This window comes from Artemia franciscana, unplaced genomic scaffold (genome assembly GCF_032884065.1).
Source record: "Artemia franciscana unplaced genomic scaffold, ASM3288406v1 Scaffold_855, whole genome shotgun sequence".
Classification (NCBI taxonomy): Eukaryota; Metazoa; Arthropoda; class Branchiopoda; order Anostraca; family Artemiidae; genus Artemia; species Artemia franciscana.
In genome coordinates, this window is record NW_027068522.1 from 148,358 (window position 1) to 172,337 (window position 23,980).

Here is a 23,980-nt window from a genome sequence, read left to right on the forward strand (position 1 = left end):
GTTTTGGGAGGTCTTACGAAAACAAACTTGAAAAAACTCATAAAAAGTGTTTTGGTATTTTTGTTCGTTTTTCGTCTCGGACTAAAATTTGGGGGCGTGGTGGTTCAAATCCCCGACCACCACTTTTAGTATTGTGAATATGATTTTGTCTATGACATCAAGTTTTTCTTCATATAATATTTTTCATGTTCGGTAATTTAAAGTAATTTTGTAATTAATTAGCTTTTTGATTAATCGAAACAGACCCAAAACGTTAAGTTAGGTTAATCCTAGTGAAATATAACCTTCATGTAACTATTAGTATATATAATAATAGCATTTGCCCTATGAATTGCATACTAGGAAGGGGAGAGAGGGTATTTGTATTGTGTCCATAACCTACACCCCCCCTAATGCACAACTATATAGCCAAAATTGCACAATCACCTATGACTGCTCTTTGTGGCAATGAAATCGGTTCTCTGATATTTAACCTAAGCGTATATCGCGAGTGTGTTTCGTTTAATTAACAAGTGCATAACTTTTTTAGTGTTCGCAAAACCAGCCGAAGATCAGAAAGAAGACCAGTCTCCGTTTCCTTGGAAGACCGGTGTCCATCCATTTTATAGTAATGTGTCCTTCAGCTGCCAAGTCGAGGACATAGGTAAACTTTTTTTTTATTCGTAAAGCTGCAAATTGAAAAGCCTCTTTTTTCATATATGTTGTGCTGAAGAAAGGTTTGAAACCACCTGCGGAACAAAGTAAAAAAAACATTAAACTAAAACCGACTTGTATGTCATGTCTTTGATGATAGGCTAAAGAATTTTGTAAACAAGATGTATTAAAAATGATAAGATATTCACATGGAACTTTCTGCTGTCTTACGGTTGACTAAATTGAGCTTTAAAAATAGAACATTCTACGATATTGTGAATCCCTAAGAGGCCCAACAACGTTTAAGAAGATTGGATTTAGGTTTCACATGGACTTTCTTATTTTAGGAAAAGGGAGTATCATGAAACATTAATTTTTTGCGATTCTAATGTTTGAACATCCTTAAATTTGCCTATGAAAGTCTGACTGAATGCCTGTACACGGATAGTCTGTAATTAAAACAAATTATTCATATTTTTCACAATTTTGAGTGAAATACAGTATTTTTTTCTGGTAGCAGTTTACTTTTAATAGCACATTCTTCAAAATCAATGTTTGTTTTGATGTAAATTCGTTTTCCTTTCAATTTCTTATAATATCCCCATCGTCCACCTAGCGTCCCAAACATGGTCGAATTAAGTTATAATTGGGAGAATATATCGCGAAACCTAAAAATATTAGAATGCATTTGGGGCAAGGTGAGATTTGGGTCAAAAGACCTTGTCATTTAAGTTATCACTTTCGTAGCCTGAAGGTAACATATAGAGTCATTTCCCTTCTAATCTACGAAGTTTAAGCTGCAGTTGGCTAATCCAAGTCTTTTAGCAACAAATGGGTCTGAATTTTGATAAGCCTGAAAGTAGGCATCAATGATATTATCCGACTAAAACTTGTTTAAAAATGTAGAGGCTGAAACTAAATTCGATAAAACAGTTAACATACCAACGTATGTTAAAAACAAATATCTGGTTTTAACATATCAACGTAAATTCGTAAACGCCGCAGACTTGGCAAAGGCAATAATAACCTTTTTACCTAAAATTCCAGATAAATTTTCATCGAAGAAAATGAGAAAGTAAGAAACACTTTATTGCGCAAAACAGACACTAGGGTTCTATAATGCTTCATAATTGGTTCTCTGGGAAACAATTTGAGTGCAGCTCAGGCGGTCTGAAATTGAAAATTCTTGGAAAGTTCTTTGAAAATAGAATTTTAAAATTCTAGAATATTAGTATACTACCAACATATAAAAATATTAATAGTTTATATGTGTTTTTCTTTAAATTGAAAAACCATCTTCACATTCAACTGCACTAAGCGTTCGAGAATTCTTTCTAAAAAAAAAAATTGTTCTAAGATTTTATCCTCTTTTTTTTAATAAAAATAATTACATCATTGGAGCATTTTGACCATTCACTGGAGAAATTAAATCAAGTTCTGTATCTACATGCAAAGTGAGGTAGAGACAAAATAGGTAATTTCTTAGACAAGGGCATACACTTGATTTTTGTTCGGTGAGAGGGAGGATTAATTTTATTCTGAAAGGGAGGGGCATTTTTCTTCGGTTTGGGTGGTGTAGTTTTTTTAGGGTTGAGATTATTCTCATCAGGGGAATCTACACAAAAACTGTAATTGTACATTTTTTTGTAGGTTTTTACGAGTCTGGCGAAATTCTGGGGGAGGGGCTAAGCCCCTTAAGCCCTCGGAAATTTTTTGATCTTACACTATAGCTATTTGAAAGTAAAAATTGAAGGTAGACTTAAAATAACGGCAAATTAAAAAAAAATTCAAGAATTGATAGCCTACGTGGCTGTTAAAAATTAAAATAGATTAATCCCATCGTTGTTGCCAAATAGTATTTAAAGCCCTTGAGCTCTTAAACGGCTTATTACTCGACTAAAAACTTACTCGAGGTGACAGTTTTCGTAGCTTGAAAATTTTCAAGCTATAATAATCCCTTTATTAAGACTACCCCTTATTTAAAGGGACAATTTTCTCGTTACACAGTTTTTTTAATCAGCTTTTAATCTTCTAGTTACCAAGGGCTATGGTTTGCTCTTTACTTGGCTGTTAAAGAGGTTGAGTGGAGTAGCGCCAAAAAGAGGGATTGAAAATTTCTGGTTTGTATAGTACCCTTCTCATCCTTCCCTTTTTTTTAACAGATACTGCGCAAAAAGACGACTCTTGGCTTCAGGACTAGATGTCAGGAATTGCGCCAAAAAGACGATTTTTGGTGTCATATGGTACTTTATTGCTGAAATAGCGATAAAAGTTTACAAGATAAAGAGCTTTAAAATAGGCCTTTACCCCCCCCCCCCCAGTGTCTATCCACCAGATTTCTTGATTTTTACACATCGTAAACTTGAGTAAGTCGGGTATAAATTTGTCATTGTGAGAGAGTCGGATTCCTCGGTATATTTAAAACAATCAGATATTAAATTTTAGAAAAAAAATTTTTTTTTCAACTGAAAGTAAGCAGCATAAGACTTTAAAATGAACAGAAATTATTAAGAATATAAAAGGGGTTACCTCCTCCTCAAGACCTTGCTTTTTACGCTAATGTTTTTTTTTAAATAGAATTAACAAAAAATTGTTATTCTAGTTAAACGGCCATTGTGTTTCAGTAATGTTTTTTAGAGAATTAGGAAAAACAGTCAAAATTTTAGTGTAAAGAGCAAGGTCTCGCGGAAGGGGAAACCCCTTTCACATACGTAATAATTTCTGTTTGTTTAAAGTTTTGATATTGCTCTTTACTTTCACTTGGAAAGAAAACTGAAAGAAACGGACATATATTTTTTTGGGGGGGGTATTTTATGTGGGAAGATTTTTCTATGGGGGGTATTTTTCTGGGGATAAACTCCAGGGGGAGCAAACCCCGGCCACCTGTACATGGTGAGAACCGCACAATGTCTGTTTTAAAAAAATGATTTTATATAAAAAGGAGCAATTAAATGAGTTCTTAAACAGTTGACTATAATGTTCCAGTAACCGACTAGTGGGGGGAAATTTCATTAGATATTTTTTTTAAGTATCTATAAGCTTTCGGTTACAATAGGCCATGGATTGTTCTTTACTTGGTGTAAGCTACCGCTGAAAACATGACAACGTGGATATAAGTGAATAGTACGTTGATTTTGTTTCACTTGAGTCAAAAGTAGTCAAAAGTACAAAAAAACCTTACATATTCATTTTGATTGTCTCAATTTACTCTTTTTACTGTCAAAGAAACAAGGGACTACTGCGAGCTATCTGATGATGTCTGTGCTACATAGAAATCGATCTCTTAGGATCGATATATAAATTCAGCTTTTTGCAATGCTAATTGATTTGAAAAAGGCTTCTACTTCAAGAGATTGACACTAAAATGTGCATTTCTGCAAGATAAACATTTAAAATTTTTATGAATAAATCTATTTTTAGGATTTATTTACAAAATAAACACTTATTCGTATTAGTTTCGGTTTTTCAAGGATTTAATTTATAAATCTTAAGTAAATTGTTTATATTATTAGATACTTTTAACTAATCTTAATGACCCTAACCTCAAAACTGATTTTGGTTGTGACTGCAGGCATGTCTTTGGATCAAAACAATAGAATCTCGATTTGTTGCGTTTTATAATCTGATGTATATCAGATTATGTATAAATTATATATAATTAAATTCAATAATATACCCTAATCTTTGTTTGTAGCCCTTTTCTCTAGCAGGATAATCTACAAATCTTGATTTCGAAAATCTTCATTGGTGTTTAGCTTACTGATGGGTGAACAAATTGTCGGCCCCTTCCAGCGAACGGAGTAACTTGCCTTGTGTTTGAACTTGTGTGTTAAACTGTGTAATTTTATAAAGTTCCACTTCTATTTAGGAGATGATGTTCGCTTGTGGAGACGAGAACTACCGGATGGAAACATACAAGATTTGTTTTTTGGTGGTGAAAAAGTAAGTTTTTGATTAGCTACGATAGTATAATATCCTTATCAGGAAAGTCAGTTCTCGTAGATTATTTAGTAGACTATCAAGTATAAGAATAGCCTAAGCAGGCTCAGTAACCGCTTTGCTATAATATAGAAAGAAAAGTAAATGCCAAATTCAATTTGGAACTTCAATAATTTCATTTGAAGAGATGTCATCCTTGCTAACTAATCGGTTGTAAAAATCTGATAGTCAAAACCACTGTTTATTTGACTGTTTTTTAAATATTTTCTAAGCTTATCTACGCTTATGCAGATAGAGGGTAACTCTTTGCCTTTCCTGAAAGTCATCTCAAAATCTTCTTTAGTGAATAATTTATTCCCAGTTTAGCAAGTGGGAAATCCACTTGAATCAAATAGTTCGTGGTAACAAACTGTAGTAAAGAGAGACCCGGCTCAATAGTAACCGAAACTCTAAAACATGGAACTTTTATACCAATAGTTACATCAAATGAATTGTATTTTAATGCTGATTTAAATATATAACTTTAATCAATATTAATATTATCCATCAAAAGTTACAAACCTCAGAAAATTTGCCTCATTTTAGAAAATTGGGGGAAACATCCCCTAAAAGTCATACAATCTAACAAAATGACACCATTAGATTCAGTGTATCAGATAACCTTGTTATAGAAGTTTCAAGCTTCTATCTACAAACATGTGGAATTTCGCTTTTTTTGCCAGAAGACAGATTACGGTTGCGTGTTTATTTTATTTTATTTTTTTTTTCGGGGGTGATCATATCGACTCAGTGGTCCTAGAATGTCGCAAGAGGGCTCATTCTAACAAAAATTAAAAGTTCTAGTGCTCTTTTAAGTGACCAAAAAATAGGAGGGCAACTAGACCCCCTCGCACGCTCATCTTTTCCTCAAAGTCACCAGATCAAAATTCTGAGATAGCCATTTTATTCACCATAGTCAAAAAACCTAATAACTATGTCTTTTGGGACGATTTACTCCCCGCAGTCCCCGTAGGAGGGGCTGCAAGTTACAAACTTTGACCTGTGTTTACATATAGTAATGGTTACAGGGAAGTGTAAAGAGATTTTCATGGGGATTTTTTGGTTTAGGGAGAGAGTTTAGGGGGGAGGTTACGTGGGAGGATATTTCCATGGATGAATTTCTCATGGGGGAAGAGAATTTTAATGAAGGGGGTGCAGGATTTTCTAGCGTTATTTGAAAAAACAATGAAAAAATAAATAGGAAAAGTTTTTTCTACTGAAAGTAAGGAGCAGCATTAAAAATTGAAACGAACAAAATTGTTACGCATATGAGGAGTTTACTTCACTCTTTACGCTAAGGAATTACTCTTACGCTAAGGTATTACTCTTTACGGTAATAGCTCACTCTTTACGCTATAGTATTTTTAGTTATTTCAACTATTTATTCGACGTCTTTTGTGATTCAGGGATCATTCTTGAAGATTTGGTACAAAATTCAAGCTTTACTGTAAAGAGGGAGGTATTGATGAGGAGGCGAGCCCCCTCATATACCTAATAAAATACAAAAATTTAGAAGTTCATTACACAAGTTAATTCGTAATGTACGTGTATTTATTGCTAACAATTAATAAAGGGGCTGTTCCCTCCTTAACACCTCGCTCTTTACGCTAAAGTTTGACTCTATCACAACTCTACTTTAAAAACAAAAACAAACAAAAAAAAACAGGAGGGAACAGCCCCTTTCATGTATGGGGTAATTCCTGTTCGTTTTAAGTTTTAATGTCGCTCCTTACTTGCAGTTTAAAAAACTTGTTTGTTTTATTTAATTCAAAAAAGAGCCAAGGGAGCTGTAGCTCTAAAAAACATGTCGAAAACAGTCAAATTATTCAGAAAAAAAAACATGAATAAAAATCATAGGAATTTAGAGACTTTGCTATGCAATCCTTTGAGGACGAGAAACTGTCTGTGTACATGTCCACAGTTTGTCATTAGAACAGCAAGGTATAAGGAAAATATGTTTATTAAAAGGAAATCTTATTTTACTGATGAAACAAATTGTTTTATTTTTATATGAATTTGAAAAGTAGAGATCGCTGATGTACATTTATATTATTTGTGCTTCTTAGTGTATCTTGTCGTGTTTGGCTTTAACTACATTTTATCTTATCGTTTTCTTATTTTTCTTGCCTGGGGAACTAACAATGGTTTTTACATGTCCTTTAATCAGAGCTAACAGGGTGTGGGAGGAAGTGTACATCTGTAGTCTATGCACAATCACTTGTAGAGTTGGTTCTAACCGGGAAAAAACCAACGACAGCACCCTCTCCCAGCTCAAAGATAACCAAAAAGCCAAATCAAACTGAAAAATTTGATCAAATTGGGCAAGTCTTAGATGCCCCCACCCCCTTCAAATCCAAATAGAAATCTGAAAGTGGTTAAGATGTGTTACACCTGAGAAAGAGAAATCCACATAAGAGTGTTTGAGGTAGAGAAACGGTGTCACGTTTGCATCCCAACATGAATACTTTTCTCATTGATGACGGTAAAGGAGGTTTGCTAGTGCTTCCTTCTTTACAGTAATATTAGAAATTTGGCGCTGAGGCAAGAAATGAATATCTAAACTAAGAGAGATGCAATTTTCTTTTTGAAGCTGGTCAATACTATCTGAAGAGCTTGCACCATTTTGAAGTGATTCGCGATTTAGAAAATTATAAGGGGGTGACAAATGCTTTTTAGTTATACACAACAGAAAAAAAGAGACTATGTAAGGACTATGTTAAAAAATGACCAAGGACCTCATTCGCTTTCTCAAACTGGTGGCTAAAAGCGGATACCATGGACCGATGGGACAATGTATACTGGTTTTCGCTTCACCATAAAATTCACCTAAAATATCAGTTAATATTATTAGGAGCCGCAAATTGGTACCTTCCTACCATTACTTTATATTTATTGGAAGACAGGTGAATCTCGCCTTGTTTGAAGCAAAATCATGCATGTAGGCTCAATCTATGTTATTGGAGTCATAAAATTGGCCGTTGATATCTACAACACCCCCTCTTCTTCACTATTCGTGTGCCGTGAACTTTACAAAATGAATTTTCTGAAATAATAAGAAAAAAGTGGATATTCCCCCATCTTTAACATAAGTAAACATTCCCCTATTACATGACATTCAAAGAAGTCTTGAAACATCTTTAAAAACGTTTTGTCGGTGTAATCGCGTGATAGGGGACCCTCGATGGAACTGGATGCTAAGGCTTCCCATTGGAAATGGTTGCTAGGGGCCTCAGTGGTTTTCTTAGGGCCCCTGATAAAACTGGATGATATGCCCTCCGATGGAAGTGAATACTAGATACTGGAGTAAAATTGGATACTATTGCCCCTGGTGGTGAGGTTAGAAACCTGATGAAAATGGATGCTTTGGCTCCTAAGGAATTGGATGCCAGACCCTCCCCCCCGGAAATTTTGGGTGTTGGAGACGTCGGTGGCTAGGTTGGAGAACCGATGAAATTGGATGTTAGGGTCTACGATGGAATTGGATGCTAAGGTTCCGGATTATATGGTTCCCATGGACCAGTGCTTAAGTTAGGAGCCCTGGTGAAATCGGATGGTAAGGCCCCCCAATAGAACTGGATAGTAGGGCCCCCCAGTGAAATTAATTGCTAGTGCTTCATTGGAATTTGATTCCAGGGTCCTGATTGAGCTGCTTGCTAGGTCTGGTGTCTTAAAGGTTCCTCACTAGTGGAACCTGAAGGTCTCTCTCATCTTGCCTTCGTAGATTCTTCAAGCATCAGAGAAACTTAAATGTAAGAACTAAAGAAATCATGATCATGATATCATGAGAAAAATGACCGGAATAAATTGTCTTAAGAAAAGTTTTGAAATGCCTTGAAACTCTTTGAAAAATGTCTTGAAGAAAAATGTCTAAAAATTTCTTGAAATATCTTGACACATTTTGAAAAATAGCTTGGAAAAAATGTCTTAAAAGTGTCTTGAAATGTCTTGAAGCGTCTTGAAACTTGAAATTATCATAATAAAACTCCCCCGCTTGACTAGCGGACTCTAATATTCCCTATTACGTAACAGTCAAAAGTAAACAATCACTGTTATGTAAAAACTAAGAGTAAACAAACTCTTTTGCGTAACTGACGTAAATATGTCCTGGCCATCGTAGGTTTTGACGGAACATGACGGAACATGACGTAACATGCTCCTACTGGCTGTCATGGAATGATGGAATATGGCTCTGTTTAAAAGCAGGAATAGGAGTCCATTTAAAAGCATTATTCTGTCACTGCTTTCGGGCTCGTACTACTGAAACTCCCATGTGTTAAGACGGGATTTTGGTTGGGAATAATAACTAAAGATGTAGTGGGGTTACCCAATAGAACCAGGACATAGAGGACAAAATACTTGTTTTTTTTTATCCTGCTTCTACTGAATACTTTTTCTGCACTTTTTATTGTTTACTAACAAAAAAAGATTTTTCTTTTAAAAATGGTCAAGATGCTAGTGTTAGAGACTTTTACAAGGTTTTTCATAACATCGCCTATGAACCTAATTTTTCCAATCAACGCTCCTGGTCCTCCACTTCCATTTTTGACGAGCATACTTACATTATAGGAGTTCTTCCTTACAAAAAGGAAAGGACCCTTCAAGAGGTTAAAGAAGAGACTGTAAGCTCTCGTGCTGTCACAAGATCAGCTACCCCAGCCTGATGTTTGAATATAACTAATGGTTTTTTTTCGAAAAACCTGAAATACTGTATATTTTTCTTGAGAAAATGTAAATATCTTTATCATTACACATCGAAGTAAGAAAAGAAAGCTGCTTGATTTAATTATATTTCTGGGCTGGAAAGATGCAGAACAGGATGAGAATGCTGATGTGTTTTCCGTTAAGCAGATTTATATTTGAGCTTGGCAACTCATGCCAGGGGATCAAAAAATCTTGTCCTGGTTTGCGCTATCAACACAACCATTGCCTTCAGGAAAAGATATTCGACTCAGGTCACATGGATTGTATCTTTAACAAGAAAAGTTTTGTCGTTGCATGCAACAAGCCTGGTAGCAGAAAGAGTTTTTATTGGCAAAGGACTAACATTTATGCTAACTGTCTAATGTAGACTCCCCAGCGTCCAAACAAGTTTATTTTAATACATGACAACTACAATGCTATCAGAGCTTTCAAGGGAAGTTATTGAGTTTTCATGTTTAGTCAGGTGCCATGAATTTTTAGTTCTGGCTCAATAAAGTGAAAATAGAAGAAAATAAGAAAAGGTGGCTATAAGAGATTTTAAAAGTTGAGGGAGAGAGGCTGTAGGACCGATTATAAAGTGTCGCAGTTAATTTATATTGCGAAACCACTTAAAGAAAAACACTGGTAAAGTTGACATAAACAGGGCTCTTCTGAGTATTATAAGATGGAAAAAGACCCTTGGGACTTGCCATAGAGGTAAAGAATGGTCAATGAAGTGGAAGCCAAGTTACTTGCTGGTCTTAGTAGAAGATTACATAAAAAAACTAGTTTTTTTTTAACTGAAAGTAAGGAGCAACTTTAAAACTTAAAACGAACAGAAATTACTCCGTATATGAAATGGATTGTCCCCTCTGCAATCCCTCGCTCTTTACGCTAAAGCTTTGAATTGTTTTAAAAAGCAGAATTGTGGCAAAGTGTCAAACTAAAAAAAAGAGTCAAAAGCTGTAAAGTAAAAAGAGTCAAAGCTGTTCACTATTCGTGAACAGCTAGGTATAAGGAAAATATGTTTATTAAAAGGAAATCTTATTTGATTCATTAATCTTAGTGTATCATTCTTATATGAATTTGAAGAGCAGAGATCGCTGATGTACGCTTATTTTATTTGTGCTTCTTTGTGTACCTGGTCGTTTTTGGCTTTAACTACACTTTATCTTATCGTTTTCTTACTTTTCTTGCCTGTGACCCAAAAGGTGGTTTTTACTTGTCCTTTGTCCGGAGCTAACAGGATTGGAGAAAAAGTATACATCTATAGTCCATGTAAAACCGCTCTTAAAGTTGGTGATAGCCTGGAAAAATCACAATTAGTGATAAGGAAAGAGTTAAAGAGAGATGGGTGGAACGTCCAGAAATTAAACAAAAACAAGTTTTTTTAAATGAAAGTAAAAAGCGACATTAAAACTTAAAACGAACAGAAATTACTCTGTATATGAAATGGGCTTTTCCTCCTCAACGCCCCGCTCTTTACGCTAAAGTTTTTTTCTGTTTTAAAATGTAGAGTTAAGAGAAAGAGTCAAACTTTAGCGTCAAGAGTGGGGCGTTGAGGAGGAAAAGTCCCTTTCATATACAGAATAATTTTTGTTTGTTTTAAATTTTAATGTCGCTCCTTACTTTCATTTAAAAAAAACTTTTTTTTTGTTTTGAAATAATAAATCGAATGCTTATTACGGAAATCATTTCAGATAAGATGGATTACGAAGCATTAACTGTGAAATAAATAAGAATTACATGCAAGTATTTGCCTCATAGTACTACTAGAGTAGAAAAATGGCCATTGATGTACTTGTATCCAAAATTAGAACTGGAGACATTAAAGGATCTTTGTAAGCAGGTGGATTGAAAACTTGCAAATTTAGACAAGTTTTTTCAAGGAGGTGGACCTTCATCGATGTCCCTGTGTTTATTCATAAAGATGTGAACGTTTTAGTATATTAATCGATAACCTATTGTAATTCATTATTTATTTACAGATAACCGCAGATTCAAGATTTGAAATATCAAGGGATGGAAACCTTACCATTACGGATGTGATCCCTCATTATTCAGGAAAATACATTTGTTCAGTCCCCACTCGCTCCCGGACTGTAGTTCATAGCCTCTATGCTGAAGGTAAGTGCTTTCCAATGATAACTGAAAGTTATTCTTCAAATATTTTGTGCTTATGCTCCTGGCAATATATATTTGAATGTAATTAAATTAAATGTTTGAACGCAACATGTAAATGAATATCCCATTTTATTCTTCAGATCGTAAAATACCTTAATCTTTGTTAAAAACCATTGAAAAAAGACAAATCACCTTTTTTTCAGTCACTTTAGACCGTTCTCTAAGAAACAGTCTCAGCAAGTATAACAAAAAATTTAAGTGAACTGATAGACCTGAAACAGTGATGGATGCAGTGATAGATGTATCTCATCTTTTTAGTGCAAGTTATAGCTATAGTGTTGTCGTCAAATTGCGTCTTTCACAGTAACATAGAGTATAACTTGTCACTGTTTCACTGCCCAAACAGTATATCTTATGGTTTCTTAGAGAGAAAATAAGTGTTAAATTTTTTCCAAGGAGATGGTATTTTTATGATTTGAATGGTATTGTAAAAGCCACGATTTGCATATGAATAATATAGTTCGAATTCTTGATTTGACAGTGTAGGTTATGTGTCAGTTAGGCTTTAGCCTATAGATAGCTGAAGCATTTTTGTCCCAATCATTGTTGATGTTCCTTTCCTGCTAGAAGACATATAAACTACTTAAAGGGTGAACAGTGTCCCTTTGTTAGGACCTACTATAAATGAACTCTGGATTGCAGGTTATCTCATCCCAAAAGAAAAACTTTGAAATTAGCTATTTAAATTCATGGAACAGCATTTTTAATTGATACATCTGTAATCCTTCTTAAAAAAACTCATTAAGAAAGTCACTAATGTTGATTATTTAACAAAAGTAAAATTATTGAAGTTTCAAAGTTTTATTAATTTTACAATTAAAAAGAATAGAGAAAGGCTTGAGTCCAGCTGTGGGAGAGGGGGTCCTTTTATGTTTAATTAATAGTTAAAATTTTTAAATCCATATGATAGTGCATAAATGGCTGTAATCGGGCTACTGTCCTTACGCTAGATTGAAACTGCCGTTTCCAGATGGAATCTAATTAAAACTAGGCCGTTTCGTTCACAAAAATGGTAAAACAGCCTGGTTATATCATTTAGTGGGAAGTTGGGTTGTGATACCCAGGTCCCCAAAATTGATCCAAAGTACCAAATAGGGTTCAAAGTGTTGATTATCCTCACATGTTCAAAAGTATTGTTAAGAAAATGTATTATGTCATATTACGATATAATAATTTGTTCCATCCCAGATCATAAATTTTTCTCTTTTTGGGTGGTTTAATATGAATTTACACGTTTGATTGTTTTTTATGTCCTTTTGTGAATGTAGTTCCTATATTTGTTAGAATTAGAAGGATCCGAACATCTATGTAACTCTCAGTGTTGGTTTTCCATACTAATTGTTTTCCATTTTTTTCTCTTATAAAGGAAATTATTGGGTATTTGAGTCACACAGGCTCCCTAGATTTTAATGACTGACTATTTTTGCAAGACTTTATTCCTTGGTTTTGTTTCCCTAATAAATTAGTCCTTCTCTGATATTAATTTAATAGACCATGAAGTTGTATTATGAAATGCTAATTAAATGAGAATCAAAGAAATTAAATATAATTGTACTTGTTTAAAATATTGGGGTCATTTGTTCCGATACTGCTTATAACCATCATTAAGTGTAAAAGCACAATGTGTGTGGCTCTTAATGATCCAAAGAACATTATGCCCTGATTGGAATTCATAAACGACAGATCCTGTGTGAGCTCACCCTCGGTCTGCTATTTACGGTTTCAGATTCAAGCTTTCTCAATTAAGCTCAATGTCCATTTAATCGATCAAAGTTGGAAAAAGGGTATGAATTCTAGTTGGTCATTTTAAGTTTCGTGGAAATAGCTTTGGTGTATATTATGGACTATTATGAGCTCACTTATATACTATGGGTTGCTTCCCCATAGTAGCATAATATTTTTAGGCATGAATATATAATGAGTTGCAGGTAATAGGCTTGGGACTGTCTGTGCGGGAATTTGCCCCTTGTTGATAGAAGAGCATCGCCAAGTGCTGAAAACCATGTTGTGACCAAGATGGACCCAGGATTGCACAAGGTCTCCAATCATACTGGAGGTCCCAGGGAATTCTTGCTCTCCGGTTCTAAGCCGGCTTAATCGCTCAACTTCGGAATATGAGTTATAGTAGTATATTTCAATGTTGGACCAACTGAGGTAGATACTGGTGACTCAGATGAATTTTAATTACAGTTACAGGAGCAAATAGACAGGGTGACATATAGAAATATGGTGTTTTTACGTGGAGATTTTAACGCCCAGATTAGTAGAAATAGGGATAGATGGTATCATAGCCTAGGTAAATTTAGTGTTGGAAAAGAAAAAAGTAATGGCTAAAGACTTTTGCAATTTCCCTGGTATAACAACCTAGTTATAAAAAGTACGGTGTTTGATCATAAAATGGCTCATAAAATGACATGATATTCACGTGATGGTAAGACAGCAGACCTTATTGATTATGTAATTGTAAACCGAAGACTAGCGGGATCAATACAAGATCCTAGGGTATGTAGGAGTGCTTTTATTGATGTTAAAGTAAATATTTCTATATAGTGGTGTCAAGGGTTAATTCAAAGCTGGAATTTCGGAAGGGTAACTACCTCCTGGGAAGTCATTATGTTGGTAGACTCCAGTATGCAAATTTGAGAGAAACTTTCAAGGAGCATCTTAAGGAACTTGAGAGTTTAAAATTTGATAAATGTGAAAAATGGGAGGATTAATTTTAGAAAAACTATTTGTGGAGTTGCTGATGGTGTCTTAGGGAAAGAAAGTTAAGACTGCAGCTAAGAATATTAGTGAATTTACTCTGAGTGACAGATCATATGAAAACAAAATGAATGTAAGGAAATTGGAGAACGCATTAAAATATGAACTAAGAAGGCGTGGAGTGAGAAATTGTAGAAAGCATTAAAATATGAACTAAGGAGGTGTGAAGTGGAGGCCATGGATAAAATTGCCAAGGATCTGGTAAATGCAGCTAGGTGGTATAATACTAAAATATTATACTGGCAAATTAATAAACTGAGAGGAAACGGTCAATCCGGACTTGTCCCAGTTAATATAAGAATGAGGCCACAATAAGTGATAAGGAAAGAGTTAAAGATAAATGGGTGGAACATTTTGAGAATTTGCTAAACCGATATACAGTTGAAGGTAACGATATAGAGGAAAATGCAAAAGTTTCCGATACCTTTGAAATGAAGGAAGATTTGTTTTGTGAGGAGAATTAGCGACAATACTAAATAGATTAAAAAATTATAAGACTCCAGGTGCTCATAGTGTGGCAAATCACCCAACGATTTTAGGAAAACCTTAATTAAACCATTTTATAAGAAGAGGGATAGGAGTGAGTGTCGTAATTATCTAGGCATTTGTCTGGTCTCTGTATGTAGCAAATTACTTACTAGTATGATACTTTTTTGAGTAAGAAATGCTACAGAAAAAGTTTTAAGAGAATAACAATATGGTTTTATTAAAGGTAGAGGATGTGTCGACCAAATTTTTGCTCTTAGGTTAATAATTGAAAAGTGCCTTAGTTGTCAAACACCTTTCGTCCTCAGTTTTAATGATTATGAACAGGCGTTCAATTCTGCTGATAGCAGAGCTTTAAAAAAGGTCTTATCCTTGTATGGTATACCAGACAAATACATTAAAATGAGTAGTACTAGGTAAGAGAATAACACTGCTGCAGTTAAGGTGGGAAATGAGGTTAGAAGCTAGTTTTGTATTAAACCAGTAGTATTAGGTGTAGTATATATATATATATATATATATATATATATATATATATATATATATATATATATATATATATATATATATATATATATATACATATATATATATATATATATATATATGTATATATATATATATATATATATATATATATATATATATATATATATATATATATATATATATATATATATATATATATATATATATATAACATTCCACTTAAGAAAATCGCTAGGATCGATCGTTGAAAGTCAGGACAAACAAATTTCAAAACTGATTTCGATTGATTGTAGTTTGTGGGTATCGGATTAAAAAAATATAGATAACAAGGTTATCGAAGGTCACAAGGTTTCCTTCAGTGAGGGGGTACAGTTAAAAGGGGTACAAAACAATTTTTCCAGGGTGGGATAACAGTGTTCTAAGTCAATTTATATATGGCTAGGCTGGCGGGCAAAAATTTATGACGATTCTCTAGAAAAGCTCTGATTTTTTCAAAATGTTATTTTTTTCGTGATTTAAAAAAAAAGAAACACCTAAGATTACATATAGATTTAGTTATATTTAGTATATACTTTGAGGTGTATATAAAATGTACATATACACTTTATACATTAGATCGTTTTTTATTGCTTACTTTGAGGTCATAAATAAACAAAACAGTGCTGATGACCTAGTCTCTGATTTATAGCCTTTTGTTTTTACGTAAATTCTGTTTGGGGCTATCGACGTGCAATTCCAACAGTAAATTTAATCATAATTGGTCTTCTCTATTTTAGGATCTTAAGATAGAGTTATGATTCTTATGATTTATAACTTATGTCTTTTCTATGTTGATTGTGTTACGTTATGGATCTTTTGATTATGTTCTTATGATTGTAAAAACTAATTATTTTTGTTCATAAAATTTTCTTCTCTTTTCTCTTTTGCCCCTTATGTTATGCTCTTTAATTTTGGAATCTGCACCCCTTTTTTTGATAGGTAACAAATAAATTGAATTGAATGGTTATAAAGAAGGTGGTTGTCCAATTTTATTTCAATTTCCAGATTATTTGGAAGGGAAGATTGTGGCAGAAGATGGATCAGTGACATTGAACTGTAGGGTAGCTGGTGTGCCACTCCCACTGAATTATAGCCAAACTGAAATTATATGGTTCAAACGTAGTTGGCCATTAGATGACGTACAACATAAAGTAAGCTCAATCTCTTTTCTCATTAGTATTCAAAAATTTGTTCAGTAAAATTCTAAATTTTAGTGTTTTTATTTGAAAGACATTTTCGTCCTGCTCCTTACTGTCTACTATATATATATATATATATATATATATATATATATATATATATATATATATATATATATATATATATATATATATATATATATATATATGAATATATATATATATATATATATATATATATATATATATATATATATATATATATATATAATATATATATATATATATATATATGAATATATATATATATATATATATATATATATATATATATATATATATATATATATATATATATATATATATATATATATATATATATAATATATATATATATATATATATATATATATATCCCATTCTAAATAACAAATTTCATTAAGATCCGATCACTCGTTCGTAAGTTAAAAATACCTCATTTTTTCAAATTTTTCCAAAATCCCCCACCACAAAATCGCCCAAAGAGAGTAGGTCCGTTTTGGCTATGTCAATCAAGTATCTAGTAGTTCTATTTATTTTCCCAACCAAGTTTCATACCCATCTCTCCACTCTAAGTTTCATCCTGGTCTCTCCTCTCTAAGATTTATTAACCCTCCCCCCCCTCCCCAACCTCCCCAAAGAGAGTGGATCCGGTCTGGTTCATCTAGCACGTATCTAGGACATGTGCTTATTCTTCCCACCAAGTTTCATCCTGATCTCTACTCTCGAAGTGTTTTCCAAGGATTCCGGTTTCCCCATCCAACTCACCCCAACGTCACTGGATCCGGTTAAGATTTAAAATAAGAGCTCTCAGACACGAGGCCCTTCTAAATATCAACTTAAAATTAAGATCTGATTACTTGTTCCTAAGCTAAAAATGCCCCATTTTTTCTAATTTTTCTCAACTACCACTCCCCCAAGGAGAGTAAATCTGGTGTAGTTATTTCAATCACGTACCTAGAATTTTTGCTTATTCTTCTGACCAAGTATCATCACGATCTCCCAACTATAAGCATGTTACAAGATTTACAGTTTCCTCCTCCAACTCCCCCTTTGTCAAGAGATCTGATTAGGATTTAAAATAAAAGCTCTGAGACACGAGGTCCTTCTAAATATTGAATTTCATTTAGATCCATTCACCTGTTCTTAAGTTAAAAATACCCCATTTTTTCTAATTTTTCCAGATTACCAAATAATGTCCCCCCTCCCACCTCCCTTTAAGAGATCGGACCAGTTCTGGTTATGTCAATCACATAGGTAGGACTTGTGCTTATTCTTCCCACCAAGTTTCATCCCGATCTCTCCACTCTAAGCGTTTTCAAAGATTTCCGGTTCTCCCCCCAACTCCCCCTAACGTCAACAGAACTGGTAGAGATTTGAAAGAAGAGGTCTGAGTTACTTGGTCCTTGTAAATATTAAATTTCAGTAAGATCCAATCACTCATTCGTATGTTAGAAATAATTAATTTTTCTAATTTTTACAGATTAACCAAATACCCCCTAAAAAAATCCTTCAAAGAGAGTGGAACCGTTCTGTTTATGTCAGTCACGTATCTAGGATTTATGCTTGTTCTTACCACCAAGTTTTATCTTGATCTCTCCATTCTAAGCGCTATACAGGATTTCCAGTCCCCACCTACTCCTCCCAATGTCACTGGATCCAGTCAGGATTTAAGATAAGAGGTTTAAGTTACAAGGTCCTTCTGTATACCAAATTTCATTAAGATCCTAACACTTGTTCGTAAGTTAAGAATACCTCATTTTTTTAATTCTTTCCAAAATAGCCCCATCCCCCCAAGCCCCCTCCGAAGAGAGCGGATATGTGCCAGTTATGTCAATTACGTATCTAAGACTTCTGCTTGTTTCCACCACCAAGTTTCGATCCTCCACTCTAAGTGTTTTCTAATATTTCAGATTTCCCTCTCCAGCTCCCCCCCAATTTATTTAAGAATTAACGACGCTTCTTGACTACTAGGGTCCCTGCGTCGGCCATGCAGTGCATTCCTGCAGCGTGATTCGATCTCTGGGTTCCGTATTACCAAGCTAAGATCAAATCCACTGCACCACCACAGGACTCTTCCCCCAGTGTCATCAGATCTGGTCGAGATTCAAAATAAGTGCTCTAACACAATGTCCTTCAAAATCTTAAACTATCATTAAAATTCCATCACCCGTTCGTCGGTTAAAAGTACCTCATTTTTTCTATTTTTTCGATTTAAATGGCCCCCACCCTCCCCCAGATGTCAAATCGGAGAAAAGACTATTTCTAGTTTAATCTTGTCTGGTCCCTGATACGCCTGCCAAATTCATCTTCCTAGCTTATCTGGAAGTGCCCAAACCAGCAAAACCAGGACAGACAGACCGACAGAAATTGTGATCGCTATATGTCACTTGGTAAATACCAAGCGGAATAAAAATACGTTTTTGGCTTGAGCAGGTTTTATTTGCTAGCACAATTCCTCTTTTTTATGTGTCTGTCATAAATTTCTTGAGATTAATCGCTTGTGTCCTAATTACCCAAATAAAAAACTGCTGTATTTCATGTTAACTGATTTAATAATAAATAGTATAAAAAGGCAACAAGCAGATTTTCACAATTGGAAAAAGCATACATCCTAAGATAAATACAACCCAAAAGTGTATTGCTGTGTGCTTATTTTGTGCTCCCTATCTTGAAAAATGTGGTTATATCATGCCCCTCTAAGGTTCTCGTCTGCTTGTTTGATCTTTTGGTTATTGATGTGGAATACCCCGACCCTGAAAGGTAGATTTCTTCTTAATTTGAAGAGGAGTTTAAAGCCAAAACAAAATACGAAATATGAGTAAACAAAATTCTCTTTGGAATTTTTTGTATCAATTGACATTGAGAAATCCTGCCTCATTTAGCCCATATTGTTATAGGTTCTTGAAGGTATATATCCTTCTAGGGTACCCGTTTGCATTAGATAATATTATTAAATGATAAAATAGAAGTCATAATAATGTTTGTGTGAAACTAAATTGAGCGCAAATAATGACACAGTCAAAAGGTATATAATGTCTAGTATTTATTCGTAACCGAAGTTTCACCCATTCGACAAATTCTACGTATCTGCTTAGGATCTAACCTGTAACATATTTTAGTCTCTTTTGAAGCCCAGTGACATGGGGTCCTAGCCCCTATCCCTCCCCATATGTCAGGATTTTTGATTATACACATAATGGTACTTATCTGTTAGCTAGTACACAGATCTACAGGTACGGGTTTGAGACTCTCGGGAGATTGACAGGATAAATATAATTTTGGCTTTATAATTGCACTTGGGGGGGGGGGTTAAGTACAGCGGTACTGGATGCAAAATGTAACATAATTTAACCATAACACCAGCTACATATTTATCAAAATATAGCTGCAACATAATGTTTCTTCTTGTTTATGCATAGTGTGTTCCGATTTTCGAAGGTCGAAGTGAATAAAAAAGTTGTTTGCAGCATGGGTGCAATTTTGATTGTCCGGAGATCAAACCTTGCAATTTAAAGTAAATTCAGTCCCAGCATACAAAGATAAATATTTTTTGGTAATTTTCAAGTATGTTTTTGCTGACTGAGTTCTCGGAAGCAGCAATTCTTGGTTCTAGCCCCTAAGGCCCTCGAAGTTTGCACTTATTGTAGACATGTCTCATCATCCAAACAAAGAGTGGCCGTGTGTTTTTAGTGGCTGAATATGGTAGTTTCTGTTGATAAAGGATTTGCGAGTATCACAGTCCATTTTTTCTAGGATATTAAGGAAAATATTTTTGATAATGGAGAAACTTTTACGCCAACAGTAACCATTTCAACAATCACAATTTCCAAAAACAATGCAGGAGCATATGGGTCATATGAATGCATGGCTACAAATTTTGCAGGAAGTGACAAAGCTGAGATTTCAGTGGAGGCGCAAAGTAAGTTCCACGAAGTTTATTCATTTCTTTTTAAAAGCGGGGTGGTTCCTACCTGAGTATATTTCAATACCTTTTCACTAGGAAAATCGTCTTTCCCTCCTCCCCCATATGCATCTAACTTGCGTGCTACTTTGCGTATAAAGACGCATCCAAACAATAAAAACGCCTCCTCAAAAAAGAATTTTAAGTTGACCCTAAAAATGTACTTTACTTTTAGTTTGATGGATTTTAGTATTTGCACTAAAAATTCGTGTTCTTATGAATTTTAGACGATTTTGAGGCACTTAGCTTTTAGTTTTGAGAAAAAAGGGGCCTCCACCAGGCTACTCATCGTGCTCAAAGGTGGCAATATGAGAACTCCCTACAGATAGGTTGGGCACCTCCACAGGAGGCACGGACCAAGGGGGACCTTATCCTGGGGGCTCATAATAGAAACTTGGGCACCCTCACCTGGGGTCATAAATACAGGTAAAGATGGAAGAAGGCTCCTCAAATGTACACTCAACAGGGCCACCGGCGTGTCCATATATCCAATGAGTTACAAACCTTCTCCCAGTAATGGGTTAAATTGCATGGTGATGCAGAACACCGTCGTGAGAGGATCCTCTTTAGGAGGGCAACTGCGGCAGGGCGTATGATCTATATTCACGGACAACGGTATCTGTAAAGGGCTTCTGCCACCCTTTCAGGGTATTTGCATGGCTGGGAACCTTGCGGTCAGTTCTGTTCCCACTTGAGGAGTGGCGCCCCTCGAGAAAATTATAACCTACTAAACGACGCAGTAGTCGCATGGGATTCTAATTAACGGCTAATTCTTCTGGGCTTTGTCTGTTTCGGACTGAAAAACATCTTCCTAGCTAATTTATATACTATGGGTTGCCTCCCTGTGGTAGCATAATATTTGTCGACATGACTATATAATGTGTCGAAGATAATAGGCTTGGGACTGTTTGTGTAGGATTTCAACTTTTGTTGATAGAAGAGCATTTCCAAGCTCCGAAAACTGTGTTGTGACAAAGATGGGCCCAGGATTGCACAAAGTCTCCATTCACTCTGGAGGTCCTAGGAACTTCTTGTTGTCTGGCTCTAATCCGGCTTCAGCGCTTCGGCTTAGGAGATATGTTGGTCCCCATCCTGCACTGGTATTTTGGGATTATTGCTTTTCCTGAATCCAAAATAATTTCAATGATTTAAAGAGTATGAAAATTGGAAGTTGGAATGTTATGACGTTAAAAAAATGACCATCACATCAAGGTTTTGACTGACAAATTCAAATGATTCGAACTGGACCTATTAGGAGTTTCAGAAACTCGTATCCCAGGGGTAGGAAGTGTGAAATTATGTGAAATAGAATTTGTTTACTCAGGCAGGAAGGATGGGGTACATAGACAGGTAGTAAGGCTGGCAAGGGCATGTTTAGGCTGGGAAGGTATTAATAATAGAATACTAATTGCTCATTTTATGACTAAAAAGTTCAGTGTATCAGTTATATCAGTTATAGTTATATCAGTTATTGTATCAGTTATATCAGTTACATCATATCAGTCAGTGTATCAGTTATAGTAGTATATGCCTCTGTTGAACCAACTGACGTAGACACTAGTGACTCAGATGAATTTTACTTACAATTACAGGAGCAAATAGACATGGTACCAGGTGTACTTTTAATAGGGGATTTTAACGCCCAGGTTGGTAGAAATAGGGATATGTGGTATTCTAGCCTAGGTAAATTTTGTGGTGGAAAAGAAAACAGCAATTGCTATAGACTTTTGCAATTTTGTAGGTATAACAATCTAGTTATAACCAATCCGGTGGTTGGTCATAAAATGGCCCATAAGTTGACACGGTATTCGTATGATGGTAAGACGGCAAACCTTATTGATTATGTTATAATAAACCGATATATAGGAGTGTTGCTATAAATTTTAAAAGTAAAGATCTCCGTTTAGTATTGTCTAGTGTTAATTTAAAGCTAAAACTACCTCCCAAGAAGTTATGATGTTGGTAGACTGCAGGTTGAGAATTTGACAGAAACTTTCGAGGAACAGTTGAATGCTAAACTTGAGAGGTTAAAATTTGACAATGTGAAAGATGGTTGTAATTGTTTAAGATAAACAATTTGTGAAGTTGCTGGATGGTGTCGTGAGAAGAATGTTAAGACTGCAGCTAGGAATATTAGTGAAAAACGCTTTTAACAGCAAAGTTTTTAAAAGGGTTTGTACAATAATTATCTGAATGATAGATCTTATGAAAGCAAAAGGAATGTAAAGATAGTGGAAAAAACATTAAAATATAAACTAAGGAAATATGAAGTAGAGACGATAAGATAGGAAGGAGTATACCCTAAAATTGTACTCAATAAAATAAATAACCAAAAACGTTTTTCACAAGTAGGTTTTTTATACCACTACAATACCTGAAATTGAAATTCCGTTCACATTAAACTCTTTATTAAACTTACTTTACCAATTCTTATAAAAGCAAAGGACGTTCACTTTTTCTTGTTTATATTTCTTTAAATGGTCTATTTTTCTATTGGTTCTTTTAATCTGTTGCATTGTCATCACTAGCAAGCTGCATCTTCATCGTTCGAGTCCAGTCTCTTCTGTCCATCGTAAGTTTCTAAGTTTTCTGTACTTCCAGTGCTTTGTCATCTCGTGCGGTACTTTGATTAATTAAATAAATAAAACAAGCTTTTTTTAACTGCAAGTAAGGAGCGACATTAAAACTTAAAACGAATAAAAATTGTTCCGTGTGTGAAAAGGGTTGTCTTCTCTTCAACGCCTCGCTCTTTACGCTAGAGTTTGACTCTTTGTCACAACTCTACTTTTTAAAACATTAAAAAACTTTAGCATAAAGAGCGAGGCGTTGAGGAGGGGTCCCTTTCATATACGGAAAAAGTTTCTGTTCGTTTTAAGTTATAATTTCGCTACTTACTTGCAGTTAAAAAAAACTGTTTTCTTTTATTTAATTTCTGAACGTTTTTGAATTAATGCATCTTTTGATTTTAAAACGAAATTAAAACTTTGACAATTAAAACGAAATTTGCAAAACATTTTTTTTTGCTAAATAGCTTTCTCATAGTTTTGATCGGACAATTTTGATAAGCAAAGGGGGGAGGAGGCCTAGTTGGCCTCCAATTTTTGGCAACTTAAAAGTGCAACTAGAATTTTTTATTTTTTATACGAACGTTTTTGTTAGTAATAAATATAGGTAACTTACGAACTAACCTACGTAATGAACTTCTATATTTGTGTATTTTTATTACATATATGAGAGGGTTCGCCCCCTCGTCAATACCTCGCTCTTTACACTAGAGCTTGAATTTTGTCCCAATTCTTTAAGAATGGCCCCTGAATCACAAAGGCCGTAGAATAAATATTTGAAACTAATGAAAATATTTTAGCGCAAACAGGAAGGTATTGTGGAGGAGAAAAACCCCCTTATATAAGTAATAGTTTCTGTTTCTTTTAAGTTTTATTGCTGTTCATTACTTCCAGTTAAGAAAATCATTAATTTTCTCATTGTTTTTTTTTTAATAATGCTAGAAAATCCTGCGCCCCCTTCATGAAAATTCTCTTCCCTCATGATAAATGCCTCCATTGAAAGATCCCCCACGTAATCCAAT

The 23,980-nt window shown here is 34.6% G+C and overlaps 1 protein-coding gene across 3 annotated transcripts in view; it reads left to right on the plus strand.

Moving 5' to 3' along the window:
- The window catches only part of LOC136043706 (roundabout homolog 1-like), a 156,630-nt gene that overhangs the window by 100,918 nt on the left and 31,732 nt on the right, over positions 1 to 23,980 (plus strand). For all 3 annotated transcript variants that reach the window (XM_065728595.1, XM_065728594.1, XM_065728596.1), the window contains exons 7-11: positions 530 to 643; positions 4,502 to 4,575; positions 11,280 to 11,418; positions 16,258 to 16,403; positions 20,187 to 20,352. In XM_065728595.1, coding sequence (XP_065584667.1) covers positions 530 to 643; positions 4,502 to 4,575; positions 11,280 to 11,418; positions 16,258 to 16,403; positions 20,187 to 20,352 — 639 coding nt within the window. The remainder of the gene's footprint in view (positions 1 to 529; positions 644 to 4,501; positions 4,576 to 11,279; positions 11,419 to 16,257; positions 16,404 to 20,186; positions 20,353 to 23,980) is intronic.